This window comes from Perognathus longimembris, chromosome 3 (genome assembly GCF_023159225.1).
Source record: "Perognathus longimembris pacificus isolate PPM17 chromosome 3, ASM2315922v1, whole genome shotgun sequence".
Taxonomy (NCBI): domain Eukaryota; kingdom Metazoa; phylum Chordata; class Mammalia; order Rodentia; family Heteromyidae; genus Perognathus; species Perognathus longimembris.
The window spans coordinates 26,577,923-26,597,902 of NC_063163.1; the positions used below are offsets into that span (position 1 = coordinate 26,577,923).

At 32.7% G+C, this 19,980-nt stretch overlaps 1 protein-coding gene across 2 annotated transcripts in view; it reads left to right on the top strand.

Annotated features, from left to right (window-relative positions):
- Nucleotides 1-19,980, top strand: part of Klhl1 (kelch like family member 1) — a 226,787-nt gene that overhangs the window by 152,447 nt on the left and 54,360 nt on the right. For both annotated transcript variants that reach the window (XM_048341261.1, XM_048341262.1), the window contains one exon: nucleotides 5,930-6,116. In XM_048341261.1, coding sequence (XP_048197218.1) covers nucleotides 5,930-6,116 — 187 coding nt within the window. The remainder of the gene's footprint in view (nucleotides 1-5,929; nucleotides 6,117-19,980) is intronic.

Genomic DNA, 19,980 nt, shown 5'->3' on the forward strand with positions numbered 1-19,980 from the left:
CATCTTATAGTCTTCACAAAGCACAAATGTACAACTAAAATTATCCTGAATTTGAGCCAATGTTTAACTCCTCATGGAGCTTGCAAACAAAACAAAACAAAAACAAAAACACCTTCTAATAAATGGGTTGCCAATCAGAAATGCTTTTGTGAATGATCTAAAGAAACCATTGACAGAAATATGGCTTCCACTGAAGAATCTCCATACTGTAAAACACATTTTCCAGTTATCCAACTACAAAAAAAGATTAGAACGTTTATAATGCTTCACTCTTTCATAGTGCATAGTTAAATTTAGATAAATGCATATGTTTATTAATGAGATAATGTATTTATTCTCTAATGAAAACTTTTTTCTAATAAAAACAGTACAACAACAAACAATGGACTCTAATTATTAAACAAATGTAAGATTTTAATCTTAAGGAGTTCAAATTACAGGTGAAAAGAAAGATAAGCCTACAGAAATTCTTTGAAGTATTACTCGATACAAGCCAAACTTATTGATCAAAAGAACAAAATTGTAGAAAAATGCAAGAAATCATTCCCATGCATGTAAAATATGCAATATTCTTATAAAAGTAGGTTTTTCTGGAGGTACAATAAAGAAAGAGCCTGAATTTTGTGTGGGAAAACACATTAATAAGTACTTTAATAGTGCAATTCAAACAACAAATAAGCTGCAACAACAGAAATGATTTTATGTGTTTTGGATACAAAGAATTCTGAGTTCTGAATGTGATATTTTATACCACAGATAAAAATTTATATCATTCATTTTTCCCATAAATTAAATACATTAATGTAAATATTTATAAGTGTAGTTTTGAATTTAACCTTTGTATTAAAAAAATAGAGGGTAGGAATAAGTTAGGTTAATATTGTAACATTTGATAAAACTTCGGATAATAGGTTGGAGGAGATAATGAGATGCTTTAAATAAGTGATTATTGACTGAGGCATTGCAACCAGCAAAAAAATGGTGACTATATATTTATTCATATGCCATACTGTAATTAACTAAAGCAGCCTATAATATAATAGTAGTAAAGAAACACTGCAAGTCTTCAATATATTTAGAAGATATATCAATAGGAAGAATAGCAATGGGAAGGATGGAGATGAAGTTAACAGCTGAAATATATGAGGTGGGATTTCAGGAAACCTGGTTTAATTACTTCTAATTAAAAGTAAATTCACTTTAGGGTGATGGGCAAGAGTCTATATATTTTCTGTAATGTATTTTGCTATTGATTGTGATTATAAATAAGCAGGTTGCCAGCTCTGCCAGAGATAAATTCTTTAGAAATATCTCGTTGCTGGTAAACAAAGATTTTGTAAAGATTGTCAGTACTTATAATTATGATTAATTTATTGGTTGAATTTTAAATTAACATTACATATATTTATGTTTATATGTTTTCAGATTTCAATAATCAGTAAAACAGTGGATACACTAGTACTTCAGTTGTAGGATATTAAATGGTTGTCCGCTAAATTGACAGAATCATAGGGCCTGTCATTCTGAGATACCAAAGGAGATGTGTCAGAAATATTTTTTTTCATCTCCTACTAGAATGTGATATATATATGCATGTATACATATATATCACATCGTACACATATATATTTTTGTATATATGTATGTGTGTATATAAATATGTATGTATATACATACACTAAATATCAGCGTTCATAAATAACTGAATTGACTAGCTAAAGCATATTTGTTCTCAATTGCCTTAGCAATTTTGTCATAAGGGAAGCAATAGAACCTTAATCTGAAGTTGAATCTTGAGATCATTTCTTAATATAAGTTTGCAAGGAAAAAGTCTTACTCATGTGACAGAGAGGGGTGAGGTGAAGGAAACAAGGGAAATATTTTTGGGTAAAGAAAGATCAAAGAAAACAAAGAAGATTGAATATAAAACTTTGGGTTAAGGAAATTCAATCTGATTGAAACTAGAAAAGCTAAAACAGAAACGACAGGAAAATGTATATTAGGATCTTAGGGAAAAGGCATAAATATATGGAGTGACTGTTTGTAAACTAGCATAGTGAAACTGAGCAATATCACAAAAATAAGAAATTTTCATGCTTTTAAATGTAACCTAATGTGACTAAATTGAGAAAGAATTTCTAAGAAATTAGGAGACGAGTAGATTAGACAGGTTAAACAAGTAAAACTGCTGTTATACAGGGCCTATTAGATCACCTTGACCTAAAGGCACTGAATAAATGAATACTGTCTAGACTACTAGGTTGCATTTACAATTGTGTAGGATGGAAGCAATGTTTACACAGCCTCCAGGTTTGCTCAACCCCCATTTAGAGATTCTGAAAATTCTAAATATGAAACAGTAAACCAATGTTAAACAAATAAAAGCAATTATAAAGCATTAAATTATGTGCATTTGTCACTGATAAGTAGTGTCATTTGGGTTAATTTTTGTGCTCTGGTTGTTTTGGTTATGCTGTTAATTATCCCCGTTTATGCTGCAGCTTACATAATTTTTCTCCACTTAGGGCAATAAACTATTTCAAATGAGTGAATCTATTCATTATGTCATATATAGTTTCTTTTTGTGTCCTCAGTTATTAGAAGAAATCACTCAGACACATCTGCTATAAGCTTGGCAACTCAGTTAGAAATGAGATAATGAGAATTTTTGAGTGCTTCTACTTTTCTAATTGATGCTACTGTCTAGGAAACGTCTCAGTGCATAGCAAAAATACTTATTTTGTTATTTGATTGGAATAGAGGATTATTTCACTCTCTTAAAGTTTCATCATGCTATTTCAACTGGGACCATTAATATGTTATTGTACACAGATCTATCTGCTTAGAGTTTGTTTCCAAGATCCTCACTGGCACTGTAGTCATGGCTGGTTCCTTTTTGTGTAAGTTAAAAAAGTTCTATGCGGAGTGGATACCGCAATAGTTACAGATGACAGGTGGAAAACACTAGTGAATTAACTCATATTGCCAAGTTTTTAACACTAGTGACCATTTTCCTGAGCAGTAAACCACACCCTGAGCAATAAACAGGCTCAGAAGTGATTTACCTGGAATGAGATCATGGGTTCTCTGTACTATGTCTTAAAAACTACTTATCAGAAATTCCTGAAAATATTTTATTTGCATAAATCCTGTATATAACAAACTGAAATCCAAACTGTCTTGTTTCCTACAGAATACAGGATATGAGAACATTTTATCACTTACTTTTTTGTCAAACAGAAAACTTGAAAGTCTGTTATGAAACTCAACTATACTTTTAGGAGTGTCACTTCTAATAGGAATCAATTTTCTTTTATAGATTCTAATTTTGTGAGTTGATTTCACCAAAAGACCCAATAGCAAAATAAAAGTTTGATGTAGTGTGGAATAATAAAAAGTTTATGAAATTTTGTCATTCTGTTGTGAAATAGAAAATGTTTTAATAACTGTAATAGCCTAAGGATAGAGTGTGGAAAATTTAATATTTTTTTGGTCTACAGAAGTTTATCTTTTTCTTTCTTTAAGTATTTGTTAGATATTGCATTCTATTTTTCTAAGGACTTTTATGACCAGGTGAAAGGGTTATGGGCACTTACTTTGGGCAGATTCTGATACATTTCCTTTCAAATTTTCTTCTCATTAATGCAGTAGAGTTATTTTAAGATCTAGGAACTTTTACACTAGTAGGAGTGTGTTTCTAAAATTTATATCACTTTAATGATGTTACTTTACAATATTTTTGGAAAGGTACCTGTATGAAAAATTTTCGTAGTGTAAAATTTTGAATTTGTTTCACTAGGTGTATAATAGATTTTTATTAGACTATATCACAATATAAAATAAATAAGAGCAACTCATAGAGTAAACATAAATCCATGTGCTTTGTGACCACTTATGATAATATATAAAATATATTTATAATGGTAATGCAGTGTCTATACAGGTAAAGTAATGAAGAAAAGCTCCATAAATATTTTACAATTATTTATCACTTATAGGGGGGAGGCAGGGGGAAAATGAGGGAAGAGGTAACAAGTTGGATAAGAAATGTACTCACTGTCTTACATATGAAACTGTAGCCCCTCTGTAATTCATTTTCACAATAAAAAAATTAAAAAATCACCTATAGAACAAAACAGTACTTAGTTTATCTAATATTTTATTTTAGTAACCTGTTGTGTAAGTGAAGAACTAAAAAATAAATTAGGGTCAATTTGATGACAAACACTTTTATCTTTTTTTATTTAGAAATTGAAAACATACTCAAGAATCATTAATTAACATTACTGTTATCTTTGGTGTTTTTTTTAGAATAATAGAAAGAAGTGAAATTTATACATGCACTTTCACATAGAAGATTTTTCATGGGTAGTACTTGAAAATTTCAGACTCAACCTCAGGAAAATATAGAAGATCATCTAGGTGCAATAGCTCTGAGCATTTGGCCATATAAAATAATATTAATTGAAATTAACCCTAAGAAGTAGACATGAGGTTTTCTTTCTTTCTTTTTTTCTTTCTTTGTTGCTGTTTTTGTTTTCATTTCCTTTTGTTTTCTTTGTTCATTTGTCTTTGGGAAGGTAACCAGGGAGGTGGGCACAGAATTGGTGGGACAAAGGGTAAACAAATGCAGTATTGACTCTCACTAGATCCTATGTTGCAACGAATAGGAAACTTATGGGGTGGGGATGGAAGAAAAACAGAGAAAGCAAGTGGAAGGGTGATGTTGTTAAAACAATAAGTACTCTTTCATCTGAATATATAACCACAACTCCTCTGTACATCACCTTTAAAATGAAAATAAATACTAATTCAAATTAAAATATATCGTTTAGTGGAATTAATATATGTAATTTTATATTTGGGTAATTTTCATATATTATAGATATTGTTAAAATTAATTTTACAAGGTTAAAAAGCCAACATGGCATAATTTCTTTTAAGTAGTCCTCTCTGCTTAGTTAAAATGTATGCATATATAAAATATAGTATTCGACCATATTTTAATAAAATGGTCTTTGTGTCAATGTTAACATTCAAAGATATGGGAATCAAAGATGTGAATCTATTTATCTAAATCCTACACCAAATCCGACTTGAACATCTTGATTTTAAATTTTAGTTTCCAAGAAAATAACTATATAACTATATAAGTTTTTATGTTCTTGTTTTATTTAACTTCTTAACTATGTGCATAAGACATACTATATTCTCCAAATATGAGTTAGGTTATAGACCTTAAGTCTCTAATTTTAGAACTCATGACTCATGCTCATTCATCTACCAAATAATATTGTTAAGCTCAAATTCTGCCACCCCCCCCCCCCCCAAGGATCACCAGAGACCCACACCAATGCAAAAGCAAAAGGAGTCTTTATTACAAGCTCAAGCTCAGTCCTCCACCCACCTGGCAACCAGTGACACTAAGAGGCCCCGAGCATAGATTCAGCACAGGTTTTATAGCATTAAACAAACAACTTTAAGGAAGTGTTACAGGATTGGTTAACATTTAAGTCAAGCTAACTTGGGCATACATGATTGGTTGATTATATTTAGCGAGCATAAAAGTGGTAAGCGGTTACTCATCACTTGTAAGGGGTCGTGGTTGACATGCTCTGCTCACTCGTGGGGCGGAACATTCTGTGGCTTCTAGGAATGCCCCGACCTTATGGAAGGTTGTTCTGATCTTTTTAGACATTTAGACATCTCATCGGAAGCAGGCATCTGGGAACTGGTTAGGGAGAGTCTGTTTCCTGGCAGTGGAGAGCCAAGGGTCACAGTACAGCATAGGGTTTTAACAATATGGAGTTTCCTAGGTCCTTAACAGCAAAGCAGTTTACATAAGCAAAATTAGCAGGTAGTAACTACAAGATGGTGGTTACAATTTTAAGTCTCTCAATATAAAAAGGAATTGTGTTGTGATTCACAGATATTGGCTGACTTAGAAAACCATGCATTATTTAAGAATGATCTAGAATGTCAAAAGCTGATCTTAGAAGCAATGAAGTACCATCTCCTGCCAGAAAGAAGAACTTTAATGCAAAGTCCAAGAACTAAACCCAGAAAATCTACAGTGGGCACTCTCTATGCAGTTGGAGGAATGGATAATAATAAAGGTATGTAATGCTAGATCTTTATTAATATATACTTTGTGTAATTTGATGGCTTAATTTAAATATTATCTATAAATTCAGTAATATTTATGTATCTTTTAATGTAATAGTTTACGAATAATTGAAAATCAAAATACATTTTTGATTTCTGATGTGTACCTGATCCATCTAAATCTTTGAATCCTTTCTTCATTACAAACAATGTTTCAAATGAAATGAAGAGAATGTGAAATAACTTAAAAAAAAAAACACAAAAAACAACAACAAAAACCCAGACTCTTGTCAAATGACATATGAGGTACATTTATAACTCTATTTCCAGAAACTGAATTTCATTTACCTTAAAATATTCTTTGTAAATGACAGAAATTCTTTAAAAATGGAATCTTTTGATCCCATTAGTCCAAATAAACATTTGTTTGTTTCATTAGTTATATTACCCACCCCCCACACCCGATTTAGAATGGCAAGTAAGGAACATGATATTGATTGTTTTTACCAGGACAGCGTTGCTTGCAAGGCTGGGTTCAGGAGGATCACAGATTGAGGTCATTGGGAGCAAATACATAAGACTTCATTCTCAACCCATAACTGAGCATGCTGGGGCATGGCTGCCATTTTAGTTCCATGGAAGGCTGAGATTGGGAAAATTGCAAATCCAAGTCAGCATTGTGAAAACTCCAGAAAAATCTCTGTCAATAGAAATTGGGCTGGTGGAATAACCTGACACTGCATAGCCAGTTGAAACATAAACTGTGGGAGGATGGAGGTCAAGGCCTTTATGAAATCCCTAAAAGTACAAGAGCAAAGGGCTCAAGGTATGTCCCAGAAGCACATGTCTGTGCACCTAAAAGTTCCCAGCCGTCTTTGAATGAATTACAAAGATTATTAGGTGAAAATTTAGTAGATGGCAAGATAAAACCGTTGTGATACATGAATTGATTTATTTCTAAGAAATAGACACAAGTTCATGCTAGCATTTTTTAAGCTGCAATTTTCACTACTTTTTAATGCTTTCCCTTAAAAATTCTTTTTATATCCAACATTAAGTGCAAAATAATTATATAATGAACCTCCATGATTCTCTGTTTGTATAGCTGTATACTCCTTTGATAAATAACAGTTACAAATTTTAAGGATTTAATATCTTTCATAATATATATTAATTCATACTTCTTTTTTTCTGTAATTTTGTCAGACTTTATTTCAAATTTTGAGCTAAGAGTTTGTCCATGGAATGTATGCATAGATAAAGAAGGAGAAATCAATAATAATTAATATTAAATAAGAAAATTCTTAGTAATCCATAATGTGTATGCGATTGTGTATTCTCTGTCTCTCTTTCTGTCTCCCACTGTCTCTCTCTTTCTCTTTGTGTCTGTCTGTCTATCTGTCTCTCTCTCTCTCTCTCTCTCTCTCTCTCTTCTTCTCTCTCTCTCTCTCTATTTGGTAGCACTGGTGGCTCACTGTCTTGTTGTTAGTTCAGGCAAAAGTTCACAAGACCCCATTTCAAACAACAAATGGATTTTGTGTTCCATCTCCGTCATTTATGATCACGTAAGATCTTGAAATTTGGTAGTCCATCCTTGGGGAAAAATGTTGAAATTCGACCTCAGCAGAGTAATCTATCACTGATGCTAACAACAAAAAAAAAAGTACAAATAATATGTGATCCAGGTCTTTCCACACATAAAGCAAGATTCTATCTCAAAAAAAATTAACAGAAAAAGTGGACTGTGGGTGTAGCTTATGTGGTAGATTTCCTTCACCTACCAAACTAAATGGTTTCAAAACCTTTATTGCCAAAAAGTGTATGTTCAGTATTTTGTTGTTTTCCTTTAAAAATTAACGTAATAAAAATGATAGCACTGTAATGATTGCTGGTGGCTCATACCTCTAAATTTAGCTACTCAGAAGGTAGAAATCTGAAGATTGATGTTCAATACCTTTCCAGACGAATACATCCATGGGACTCTCATATAAAATTAACCAGAGAAAAGGTACAGTGAGGGTGTCACTTGTAGAGTAGAAGCCAAGAGAAAATGGTCAAGTACCAAGAGCAAGAGTTGAGTTTAAGCCCTAATATGAGCACATGTCTGTGTATGGACACGTGTGTTTCTGCCGCCCCCCCGCTCCCCCCCCCAAGATAGTGATATTGGATAATTAGAGCTCAGTGTACTGGCATTATAATTGAAGGGGATTTCAGCATGACAATGAGCAAAATCCTGTTGTAGTTGTTGTTGCTGTTCTTCTGAATTCACCTATATAGATTTTTTTTTGCTTTAAAATTTGGAATTTTCTTTCATATTTATAATTGAACCATTAACCACCTGAAATTTTACAAGCATTTTAAATACCTTTACAGGTTGACATTTCTTTTTTTTTTTTTTTTTTTTTTTTTTTTTTTTTTTTTGGCCAGTACTGGGCCTTGGACTCAGGGCCTGAGCACTGTCCCTGGCTTCTTCCCGCTCAAGGCTAGCACTCTGCCACTTGAGCCACAGCGCCGCTTCTGGCCGTTTTTTTCTGTATATGTGGTGCTGGGGAATTGAACCTAGGGCCTCGTGTATCCGGGGCAGGCACTCTTGCCACTAGGCTATATCCCCAGCCCCAGGTTGACATTTCTATTGTGAATTACTTATAGAGTATTCATAAATTTAATAGACTAAATTCAGATAGGAGAATTACATCTCAAAGTAATATATTAATAATGTATTAAATTAGAATAGCTACAATTGAAGTGGAGTTCCTTGTTTATTAATGATTAAATCTTTTTTTTTTTTTTTTTTTTTTTTTTGCCAGTCCTGGGCCTTGGACTCAGGGCCTGAGCACTGTCCCTGGCTTCTTTTTGCTCAAGGCTAGCACTCTGCCCCTTGAGCCACAGCGCCACTTCTGGCCATTTTCTATATAAGTGGTGCTGGGGAATCGAACCCAGGGCTTCATGTATATGAGGCAAGCACTCTTGCCACTAGGCCATATTCCCAGCCCAATGATTAAATCTTATGCATTCTTCTACAACAGAATATTATGCACACTGTAGAGCCCCAGTGGACAGTGAATGGTGTCTTCAGTCCGAGGAATCACAGGAAAATATTCTGAAATACAAGCTGAGGAATACTTTTTTTTTCATTAACCTCCTTTCCCCAACTACAGTAATTTTGATTGTTGTCTATAATTATGAGAATGACTCTTACTTATTGTAGGCTTTCAGTAAATATCTGATAATTTTAAATTACCAATGTTTAAAGTGATATTTGTACATGTCCAAGATATCTAAACTCCAGGTGATTAATACAAGAAGTATTACCTTTGGGGCATAATATAGTAATATAGTACAAAACTTTATTTCAATCTGAAATTTTCTCTTAATCACATTTTTGATATTTCTGTAATTTGACTTCAGGACTTCATTTTTTAACTACTCTATTGTTTGAGTTACTACTCACCTAGGATCTTTTTGCTTTAGCTAGGATTGTTTACAATTGTGAACCAAAACATTTGGCTTGTTTGTTAAATAGATACCTCATTAGCTCTATGCTCTTGATGATCTTAAACCTGGATTCCCCTTTGTATTGTAGGTTAGCTGGATTAAAGACTTGAACCGCTATTGCCAGTCTTAATTTTGAAAGTATGAAAATCAAAGGACAAACATATTAGTGATACTTAAATAACTTTTCATATTGTATCTTTCAAACAAAATATGTCTGTACCTTTTTGGATAACGTATTTTGTACATAATACAATTATCTTCTAAGAGTTCTACAATTCTATAAAAAGTCACTACATTTACTCCTACAAGAAAAGTATCATGTTCCTACCTAGAATATCTGTTATCTCTAACATATCCACCTAACCTAAAATTATACTTAAGTCATCAAATTTACTCTGCCTTCCTTAGCTCACCAGTTTTCAAGGACTGTTTGTGATACATCAGCCTTTCCGGTGCTTTCGTTGAAGCATTATAACTTCCTTCCTGCAATTCAAGACAAATCAGGTGGTTTTCAAAGGGACACACTCTTGCTTATGACAAAGAAATATGCTCTCTAGTGATTTACTTTCCTCCAATATCTCTCCAACCCCATATCACTATTGTCAATTTTTTTTTTTTGGTAAACCATAGTCATTACAAATAAAACACAATAAAATATAACTGTTAGTCCATTATCCTCAGGCAGAGCTCAATATTATTTACCCACACATCTATCTCATCTTCTAGCATTCAATATGGATCTGACTGTTTTTTAATTATTATTTTGCATCACAAATTTTCTATTGTCTATAAGTACTTATACTAAAATTCTCATATTGAACATAGAAAGTTATTTTCCAACAGGCGTATTTTGTTTGAAACACACATATGTTAATATTACAGATTTATGAACACCAAAATGTATGTATAAAAACCATGACATAATATATTTTCCTTTTTTCACTGAAACAATAAAAATATGTAACAAATAAAAACTCTATTTTTATGATACGTATCACTAATAAAAATTGCTACCTAATTTTCAAGGCTCTTTTGTACAAATAATATCACATATATTATAATACAATATCTATCTTGTGACTTTAATATCAACAAAATATTCTTGATATAATTGATTTATAGGATACATTTTCATTAATTTTTACATCTCTGGAAAATTTCTGTGTAAGCTATGCTTCATACTCAATTACATTGACTCTTGATTTTTAAAGAATGCCTTTCAAAATATGCCAGCAATTAAATGTGTTTCCCAAGTAAATACATACACTGGAGCTAATGACTTATGTATGCATATAATGGCATGCCCAAAAAATAGCAGTTTAATGTTGATAAGAGAATTCATGAATAAATACTCTTATGGATCAGAAAATTTAATTTATTTTGTTACACTGGAAACACATCAGCTATTTGTGTTATTTAAGTAATCTAAGCATGCCATTGAGAGGAGAGAAACTAAGGTTAACGATGCTAATGATGATGAGCTCAATTTCTCTGGTGTAAGCAAAAAGTAGGAGGATTAAAAAGAACACGGTTACAGTAACTATGTAGTATGGACTGTACGGTTGAGAATTTTGGTATGTATTCATTTACAAATGCAAATTGTGTCACAGAGAATTATTTCATTTTATATCATCCAACACAAAATACTACTGCCAAATAAATTTCGGTAATAGATTTAATTTTTTAAATATAGCAGTGTGTGCACGTATTTATTTCCCCAAGTTAACATTAATATTCACTTGTTAGAAATATATAGGGGCTTTGAAGTAACTTTAAGAAGTGGTTAGACTGCTGAATTTAGAGCTTAACCTTTTACCAATAATGCCAAATATTTAGGCTTGTGATAATTTATTTAGCTCAGTAAAATAGGAAGAACTGTTGTAAGGCTTCTAAACCTTAGCAGGATACCTAAGTTTATCTTTCTCCACATAAGATGTGTCTAATATTATCTATTTCTATTAGGTTTTTTTTTTGTTCTGTTTTGTTTTTTTGGCCAGTCCTGGGCCTTAGACTCAGGGCCTGAGCACTGTCCCTGGCTTCCTTTTGCTCAAGGCTAGCACTCTGCCATTTGAGCCACAGCACCACTTCTGGCCGTTTTCTGTATATGTAGTGCTGGGGAATTGAACCCAGGGCCTCATGTATACAAGGCAAGCTCTCTTGCCACTAGGCCATATCCCCAGCCCATCTATTAGGTATTTTGAGCAACATCAATATGAATATGTATGTGAAAATCAATTCTTTGAATGAAGGTTGGAATCATAGTCTAAAATATAACATACTACATATTGTTGGTACTTTCGCTCACATTTATGACCTATTCACTGAAGATAAGACTTCAATGATTTAAAAGAGTAAATAAAGATAAAAAGAAGGAAATAGGGCTGGGATGTAGCTCAGTGGCAAAGCGCTTGCCTAGCAAGGGCAACGTCCTGGGTTTGATCCCCAGTACCAAAAAAGAAAACACACACAAAAAAATACAGTTAAAAAGAAGGAAATAAATAGTTAAAGTTTAAATTCTAAACGCATTCCATTTAAAAAGGAGTACATAAAATGATTTCAGTTATAAAGCATATTTATAGTTTTGGGTAGAGAATAGTATATTTATTTTTAAATCTAGTACATTTATTTACTAGCTATGGCATTCTAAATTTTAGATGTGTCAACATTTCAATAAGCCAATATCAGTTCAATTTTTATCATGTAATAAATTGAAAACAATTATTAATTTTACATTTTAAGGTAGATGAATTAGTGTATTTTAAATAAAATAAGCAAATTATTTTTGCCAATACCATATTTTAATACTAATTGGCCAGTTTTCACTGTGGTACACTTTGACCTATTACACAGAATTTACAATTGCTTTTAAAGTGACTTTAATCTAAAATGAACGACATTAATTACCACCAATGTCTACCTCTGCAGCCTGGGTAGGAATATATAAGGACTTCAAATACAGGCAATCTGACTAATTGTACTTGTATCAGATTAAACTCCTCTGTAAGGATTTGGAAGTCTTGCCTTAAATGTGACCTTCTAATAATGCTGCCAGCATTATTTCCCCCTTACATAGAAAACAATAAGCTTTCAAAGAGTTGTCTGACCTTGTACTTAAAAGGTACTAATTATAAAATAGCATTGTAATAAATTTTTTTTTTTTTTTTTTTTGGCCAGTCCTGGGGCTTGGACTCTCAGCCTGAGCACTGTCCCTGGCTTCTTTTTTTTTTTTTTTGCTCAAGGCTAGCACTCTGCCACTTAAGCCACAGCGCCACTTCTGGCCATTTTCTGTATATGTGGTGCTGGGGAATCGAACCCAGGGCCTCATGTATATGAGGCAGGCACTCTTGCCACTAGGCCATATCCCCAGCCCCTCTAATAACATATTTTTATATTTCCTTCTGTTGAGATATTTTTATGGGTTTCCAGATTAGAATTTGAGTGTAAAAGTTCATGTGATTTGTTAAAGAAAAATATGAAGAAGGCATAGCAATGAAAAATGATGTGCTAAATTAAATTAAAATTTTAAAATTGCTACTTGAAAAATATTACTTCTAAAATAGTTTTTTCCATTTATTTGTTAAGTCAATATTTGTTGCCATTTTCATTTTTTCTAATATTTATAATGTATGGTACTCCAAAAAGAAGACTTTGCGTACATATGACCTGATGACCAAATCTAACATGCCATTTGCTTTGGGTACTTCATATAACCTGTGAGTTTTCATTATCCTTATGCATAAATAAATTAAAAGAAGATTGAAAATTCATGATGAAGTTGAATTCCTGGAAACTCCAATTTTCATAGTCCATCAGGCTTTATTGAACTTTGCTCATATACATACGTATTTTGTATGGCTTTCTTCATTTTATAGTGACCAATTTTGCCTAGAACAAAGAAGCAGACAATGTCTCTCACAATGTTTATGATTTTAATTCTTTGACATTTCTACAACAACAACATAAAGTTTTAGAACTTGTTTTATAAAAATAAAACTATTCTACATATTTCCAGGAAACCTGTGTTGGTGAAAATATGTTGTCTAAAACCGAATTGGAAAGATTCCGTGTTTACAACTCCATACCACAGGCAGCCTCCTCGTTTACCTGCTTGGGTGCCTAAGAGGATTATTTAAGGTACTGAGTAACAACTCAGACCGCATAATATTTACACAGACTGTCTAGGAATTTCATTAAAGGGTGACATTGTAACTCCAGAGTAAAGGCTCAACAACTGGGTAAAAAAGAAGACTATATTGTGGTTCTAATTCCAATATTTCTTTTTATGGTGCACGCGTGTGTTGGCTAGTGAATTCCTCTTCTTTTTAGTTATTGGTGTGTGTGTGTGTGTGTGTGTGTACACAAGTGCACTAGGTTTATCATTAGAAAGCAATAAAGGGGGCGCAGTGAATAGTTCATCAACAATAGCTTACAGGTTGAAAGAAATGACATGAAATCTATGAAAGTGATTTGTAGACTCTAGGTCTAGGAACAAACTATGTATTCAGTGGTATTATGATAAATATATTGTAGCAAATCAAACTGAACCCTAGGAGATCATCATTATTTAATATGAATAACTGAAATTCTATGCAGATCATAACTAGGAAAGAGAACTGCCTATATTTGATAAGATTTTAAATTTTACTATTTGAGTAACAGAAATATGATTGGAATGTCACAGTTATGTGCTAAAGGTCACTTCAAGGTCTTCATCACAGGAACACATCTAGGATGAGGCAGATCTCTTGACTTGGCTGTAGGAGAATTAAGATTCTGAGAGGCACTTGTCTTTTGTTGACAGGAAAGTTCTCGTGCACTTGCTGATATCCAGAATGACAGCAGGCTAGCATAGAGCAGTTTTGGCTGTGATTAAGGCATTTGTAACATACTATTTAATGTCAAAGAATATATCAAGATAAAAGCTGTGAATCATTCAAATTGATATCAGTTTGTTTTGTTTATAGCCTCTTGCAATCAAAGTTGGAACACTAAATGGAACCTAGTTAGAGAGAGAGAGAGAGAGAGAGAGAGAGAGAGAGAGAGAGAGAGAGAGAGAGAGAGAGAGAGAGAGATTGAGAGAAGCCAGTCTTCTGGAAGCAAGCCCCCAGGAGCACTGGCTGTTCCCTGGTATACTGATTAACTGAGTGGGCAGGTGAAAGAGAATTAGGAACATCTTTCATTCCTGTATACTTGCCTAGCCTGCTTGTTGGATGGCCTTAGTTATAACCAAAGGTGTCAGATTAATTGGATCAGTAGCCATCTGTCTGATGGCACTATATATACCAAGTCAACTCAAAGAAAGTATTCTTAATATGATTAATAATAAACGAGTATACTGACAAGGACATGAAGAAAAATGCAATGGCCTGAAAAGCTTTAATTTCTAATTCTAGGATGAAAATGTAATTTCCTAACACTATCCAATAACCTCAGTAAAGAGTTATATATTTTCATATTTGATACATGCCTTGGATTTTCATATGTTTTAAATTAAGACTTTTACCAATTTCAGGATTTAAGCCCTAATATATTTTTTTCCTATTCAAAGGACTTGGCCAGAACATTTATCCTTAATTTGTCTTGTTTTGTGGCATTATTAGTACTATTGAAAGGCAAAAGTAGAAAATGAAATATCTCAGTGAAATTAACCATTTTAACTGGATTTTTACTTCCTTTGCTTGAACTGGACAATACACACTATTGAAAAATTTTAAAGCACAGCTTTTCAATCTACATTCAATAACTAGATAATTTTTCAAGCATGTAACTCAATAGTCATCATCATATGGCTTTAGGAAAATGACTTACAATTGTGTAGCAAAGAAATCGGAGCTTTAGCAATTAGTCAGTGGAAATAAGTTTAAAATGTGATATGGTTTTCTGGGAAGAAAAAGCAATGTAGTGAAAGGAACATCATATTTTTCATCTGTGCCCTTTTCTTTCCGGCCTCCTTGATGCTTTCTTCAGCAACCTATTCAGTCATATTGGTTCCACTTGACAACTTTTTCTTTGAACTTGAAATATACCATTGGAGATTACTAGTGCAAGGTCACCAGTCTGCAGGAAGCTATAGAAATGACTCAAAAACACAAATAATTTCTTTTCAGACCGGTTTCCTTCACATACACAGGAATCTCTCTTCTGGAATCTTACAAGGTTGGCTAAGGGATATTTTAAAGAAGATTCATATTCCCCTGTGGATTCTAGAGTAAGAATTAACTCACAATATCTGCCTGCATGAAGATGTTTAGGTATTACGGAAGAAGCTCATGATAAGATGAGTTCTTGTTTACATCTTTCCTAGTTTTTCTGTACATAAAGAACTTTCATTTTGTTAAAGCCAAGTTTCCTATCTAAAGAATAAAAGAAGTGCTATGGAGACAAAAATATATCACTTTTCAGCAAATTTGACTTTCACATTTACCAATTATTGAGACCTAAATATATCTTTCTCTGTCAATTTCTTTGTAAGGGGACTGTAAATTATCATTCTTGATCTTCTTTTGTAAACCCACAAGATTATGCTTTTGCATAGATTTCATAAATATTTGATTTTAATCTTCTAATGCGTGGTTATTTTCCAGTAAAGGAAGAGTTTCCATAAGGCTGTTATTTTTATTACACAGAGTGATACTCAATGTGTAATACATTCATTGTGAGATAAGTAAATTTCCATTGATTTTACAAAGCCTTCAAATTATGTATTTAATTCACAAATGTAATTTTTACTATGATTGTCAAGTGGTTTGAATTAATGTATGATACTTATTAAGAAGATGAAAATAGATTTGATCATTTATGGTAAAATTATTAATATATATGGTATTACTTTTAAGTAGTTATAAAAAGGATTGCCATTCAACAAAAAAGTTTATGAATACAGTGAACCTTGCTCAATGTCACATTTTTTATCATATGCCCTCCTTTGCTTAAAACAAGTAGACAAGTAACAATAAGATTTAATGAGTATAAGATTGGGATTAGTTTTTCTTTACTTTTTTTCTACTATGTCAAAACAACACCAGAAGCTGCTTTAAGTAGTAATCAACTGGAATTTTATCTATAGGCTTAAGTCATTATTTATGTTAAAAGTATAATAGAAAGTTACATATAAGAATTAAACTCTTCCTAGTTCCTAAAGTAAACTAAATATTTTAAAACACATGCACATTCACTCATACATTGTAGACCCACATCTAACTAGAATTTACATTGAACTAATATCAACCATATAATTTGGAAATCAACACAAAAATTATCTGTTCTGCAAATTGGCTGAGCACATGAACAAATTATTTAATTATCAGAAAAGTTAACTAAAGCTAAGTCAGTTAAGTTTCTGCTGTGTACCTGTTATTTTATATTGACTTTTCGTTAATTGCCTGCACATATTCTTGGCTCACATTAAAAAAAAAATTACAACATATTTTCCCCTCAGTTCTGGAGGATAGAACCCAAAATCAAGATGTTATCTGGGTTGATCTTTTAATCTGATTTTTAATTTGATTTTTTAAACCACAGTAACAAAATCCTTGATATGAGGAAAGAAAAGGAGGGAATACATATTTTGGTTTGTAAGTTCAGAGTTTTAATCCATGGTTAGCTAGAACATGACAAAATAAAGCATTATAATGGAGAGGAGACAAAGAGTAACAAAGTTCAACTCACACCAGACAATTAGCACAGAGAAGTGGGGGTGGGGAGCATTTACTAGATAAAACCCTTTATTACTTAAATTTGAACTGAGGACCTCACACTGGCTAAATGATTATACAATAATGTACAATAAAGTACATAGAAAATAATGGATGTGTCCATGCTTACCAACAATGGAACATTTTATTAGAGCATACTTTGATGGTATTGGATGGATATGTTTTGCTTAAATCTACAGATAGATGAAAGTCAATGAAATGATTATGCTTTGAAAAAAATCAGTAATAATTTATTATAATAAGATTGCCTTTTAACCTTGAAGTCTTATTTTATGTGCTGTGATACATAGATTTCTTTTTAATTTTTTTCCAAAATACTCCTCAATTTTTGCTGATGCCTTAAAAATACATTTCACAGAATTTGACTAAAGTTTTGATGACTTCAATATAATCACGAATATGGACTAGGGCTGGAAATATGGCCTATTGGTGCTCATATAGCACCACATATATAGAAAAAGCTGGAAGCGAAGCTGTGGCTCAAGTGATAGAGTACTAGCCTTGAGCAAAAAGAAGCCAGGGACAGTGCTCAGGCCCTGAGTTCAAGCCCCATGATTGGCAAAAAACAAAACAATACAAAAAGTATATGGAACTAAAAAGTTCTTATAAAAAGGCATTTTATACTTTGATTTTATTCAATGAATACACATAAATTACTTTTGTATGCCACATCAATGAATATTTTACCTGTATGCAATCTTCAGTGCAAGGAATTACTACTGTCGGCTGCTCCTGATCATTCCAAACAATGGCTTTGTCAAAAGGTTGGAATTGGAAAGCTGGTGATAGAGCTTATTAATTTTGCATTAAACTTATAGTCAAAAGGCTGGCTAAGAACACCTAAGATCCTTTGTCATAAATTCTCTAGAAGAGTTTTATCTTTCTTAGAGTTGTCTTCAAGGACATCTAGTTTGTCGCTTCAAAAATTAATTTGATGCCATTTAGAAGGTAAATGAAGTTGCTAAATACTGAATTATGTGTATAGGAACAATCCTGCCATGTATAATGCCAAAGTAGAATGCACAGGCATTAATGGGTTTTCCTTTCCTACAAAATATCCATATTTGCCTGTACTATTGGATGTCTGTAAAGACACTTACTCTGAAGACAACTAATGCTTCCATTGCGGCACTTATACTATTATTGTTCTGTTAACTTGAATCTATATTGAATATGAATTACATCATTTTTATTTCCATTAGCAAAAAAAACTCATATATATTAGATTATAAGAAATAAAAGGGTCCCCAAAGGAATGTTTATTATAGATTTACAACCATTTATTACATTATGAAAAAGACATATAAAAAGGTACAAAAATACTGACAATCTTTGAATAAGGATGTTTCATCATTAAAGATATAACAGCGGTGAGTGAAAGTAAACAGTGAGACTGGAAGCTGAAGCCAGAAGATAGTTTCTTGCCAGTTTTCTGTCACATAGGCATTCAAATCTTTTTTTTTCTAGATATAGATTTTCAATGTGAATTGAATAGATGTATGAACTATAACAAGCCTCGTTAGGAATTTAGGCTCTTTCATGTTTTGTTTCCATCACATTTTTAAGTGTCAGGTACCATACTTCTAAAACTTTACATATTAATCTTTCTCTAAAAAATACATACAAGAAACTTTTAAGTGGGCTGAGAATATGGCCTAGTGGCAAGAGTGCTTGTCTCATATACACAAACCCCTAGGTTTGAATCCTCAGCACCACATATATAGAAAAGTCAGGAAGTGGCACTATGGCTCAAAAGGAAGAGTGCTAGCCTTGAGTAAAAACGAAGCCAGGGACAGTGCTCATGTCCTGAGTTCCAGCCCCAGGACTGGCAAAAAAATAAAAAAAAAAAAAAAAAGAAGAAGAAACTTTTTTTTTCTTGTTATGTCAGTTTATTTTTTTTTAGTAATTTATTTATTAATTAAAGAAAAGACTTTTTGACAAGGTGTTGTGCAAAAAGGTTACAGTTACATAGTAGGGAAGTGTGTTCATTACTTGTGATATCTTACATCCTGTTTTTCTTTCCCTTCCCTAGGTTGGTAGACATATATACAATATACAATGTACCAAGAACATATACAATAGCCACGTGGCCTACTCCCAAGAAAATTTGCCTAGGGCTTTAAATGTAATGTCGACAATAGACAGTATGTCGACTAGTCTTATATGAAAGCACATACATAGCTTTTGAGCTATTGTGATTCACTGAGAGGTCAATTTTTGACATCTGTATGTTGAGTAGTTGTTTGGTTTTAGTTACATAGTGTAGGGTCGCTGACCGAAAACTGTAGGGAATACCATGTGACAAGAAGTTTTGGTTTCACAGACTTGGTCTCTACTCTCTCCCCCTCCCCCCACCTTAACAGTCATATATCAAGGAGATCATGCCCCTTTGTTTTTTGTGTTCTAGGCTTGCCTCGCTCAACATTATTTGTTAAAGTTCTGGCCATTTCCCTGCGAATGCCAATATTTCACCATTTGTAATCACTATGTAGTATATCATTGTGTATAGGTACCATATTTTTTGGATCCATTCATCTGTGGAGGGGCATCTGGACTGTTTCCATATTTTGGCTGTTGTGAATTGTGCAGTGATAAACATGGAAGTGCAGATGTCTTTTTGAAATCTTGTGACCTGTTGTTCAGGATAGATGCCTAGGAGTAGAAT